The 2,149-nt window shown below is 39.8% G+C and overlaps 1 protein-coding gene across 1 annotated transcript in view; it reads right to left on the bottom strand.

Annotated features, from left to right (window-relative positions):
- Positions 1-163: 163 nt before the first annotated feature.
- PBLD (phenazine biosynthesis like protein domain containing) overlaps positions 164-2,149 on the bottom strand; it is a 4,690-nt gene continuing 2,704 nt past the window's right edge. Inside the window, exons 2-5 of the mRNA XM_027900853.1 lie at positions 1,823-1,922; positions 852-950; positions 451-560; positions 164-281 (exon numbers count right to left, since the gene is read on the bottom strand). Of these exons, the coding sequence (XP_027756654.1) occupies positions 219-281; positions 451-560; positions 852-950; positions 1,823-1,922 (372 nt within the window). The 3' untranslated portion in view covers positions 164-218. The remainder of the gene's footprint in view (positions 282-450; positions 561-851; positions 951-1,822; positions 1,923-2,149) is intronic.

Genomic DNA, 2,149 nt, shown 5'->3' with positions numbered 1-2,149 from the left:
AAATGCTGTTTCCTTCACATTTTTGGGGAACACACTCCCTGCTACAACAGCCTCATGCAAGGTCTCTCATCCCAGAGGGTTCTCTAGCACGGGCAAGCAAGACAAGCAAAGGCACTGAATTTGGTGTATCAGGTTCAGGAGTACAACAAGCAGAGTCTTGTTGCCATTTTTCAGCCATCATAACATATAAAAACAAGTAGAGCTATTACAGATGTTCCTTAAAGAAGATAACATATAGATTCTCTTTTTACCTTTATTAATTCTTCTACTTCCTCAACTACCTGAAGAAGAGGGAAAAAAAAAAAAGCACTGTAAAAAATAAAATATATATATGTATGCCTCTATACAACTACAGACACATATCCTTACATATACAAGCATTAACACACACATACAAACATCAACAAACACTTTCCCTGAAAGCCTGTCAGGAATAAAACTTTCACTGACCTGGGGGTAGGCTGTATAAAGTGGCAAGTCCAGGACAATGTGATCTTTCACTTGTCTGGCTTTCAATTCCCCGCTCAGTGTCACAAATGTGAGAACTGGATTTGGATTTTCTAGACAGACAACACTGCAACGTTAGCAAACACAAGAATTGGAATCTAAAGTCTTACAGCTTTTGCAGTAGCTCAGTACATTCAAAAAAGGTTAATTAAGCAGCTGCAGGCATCAAACTGCAGACAGATAATGACAGAGCAGTTGTACAAGACATCAACGGTGTCTCCACGTGTGTCCTCTAAATGTTCGGAATATTTAGTTGCCTTTGGTGTAGAAAATACAGATCTTACTTACAAGTAAAGTTTCTACAATGTTTAGATGTACATAAAATATCTAGTTTGTAATCATACTTTGAATGTGGAACAGCACAGCAGCCGATGCCAGTGTAGCGTGACCACAGAGAGGAACTTCACTGGCTGGGGTGAACCACCTGAGCCCAAAGCAGCAACCTGCAAAATAAAGTTTATGGAGCATCAGTAGGTGCAAGAGTTCATTTCTTCATTTTATCTCCACACTTTATACAGAGTGCTGATGCTCCAGGTAATCAAAATGCATGTTATAATCTGTCTTGGTCCTAAATGCACTTTTAGGAACCCATTTTGCACTGATTTTTGGCACAGCTGTCACTTTTCAGTCAGGTCAGCAACTCAGTCAGGACTCTACTCTCAACAAGGAGAGCAGCCAAAGGATGCTCCTGATCTGCCTCCAGCCTGGGAACCAGGCACATCCCTGAGATGGGGAGCAGCTCTGGTGTTGCTGGGGAGCCAGAAACCAGGGACATCCGAGATGTCAGTGGTAACCACAAACCCAACAAACCGTGACAGCCTCAACTCGTAACTTATCTCCCAAAAAGCTGAAAAATAGTCTGGGAAAAGGGGAAAACAAACTAGGAAAGTAAGAATCAGTAACTGCCACTGCTTGTTCTAACTGAAAGAAGAGGAAAACAGCCTGGAAAATTAAAAACTGGTCTGAAAGAACTGAAAACACTACCATCTCTTGGCTCTTTCAGGTGAAAAGTGGAACTGAACAGCTTCTTGAAGTGGTGGCATTCTAAGTTCTCTTGTGTCTCTATGATATAAAAATGCCTTAATTTTTATCCAAAATGGATAGAACTTTGAGCACTCCAAGAAATGCACAGATTTTTCCTTTTTCCTAACAGGTCTTATTTAGAAGATAAGCCTCTGTGTTCCTGTGTCTTATGCAATCCTACAGAGGCATGGTTGTGATCCCTACACACCTGCAGGCTGGGTTCCCCTTTAGGGGTTAAGTGTCATCCTATTCCCTTGTGAGATATTTTGGGGGGTATAGAAAACCAACTCACTTTTGCTAAAGTCATCTCCAGGGTGCAGCTTTCTGATGAAAGCTGTTTCTGAAAGGTTCATTTCTGTTGCAATTTTTTGGTGCAAAGCTTCATCCAACTCCTAATGATGAAACAACAAATCCAATTAAAAGCAGACCAAAAAATGAAGAATCAGTCTGTCACATACAGTTATTTGATTCTCTATTATTAATAAAACATAGATTCAGTTACAGTTAAAAATACATCTGAGATTAAAAAAATCTTTAAGCATAAAACTGGGATAACAAGTTCAACCACCCATTGTGATACATGGGAATTTCTGATATTTGTCCTATTGGTTTACAAATT

This window comes from Empidonax traillii, unplaced genomic scaffold (genome assembly GCF_003031625.1).
Source record: "Empidonax traillii isolate 1590-97213 ecotype Southwest subspecies unplaced genomic scaffold, ASM303162v1 scaffold754:size369281, whole genome shotgun sequence".
NCBI classification, from domain to species: Eukaryota; Metazoa; Chordata; class Aves; order Passeriformes; family Tyrannidae; genus Empidonax; species Empidonax traillii.
Note: the sequence above shows the minus strand (reverse complement) of the source record. Positions and strands in the feature narration are given on the sequence as shown.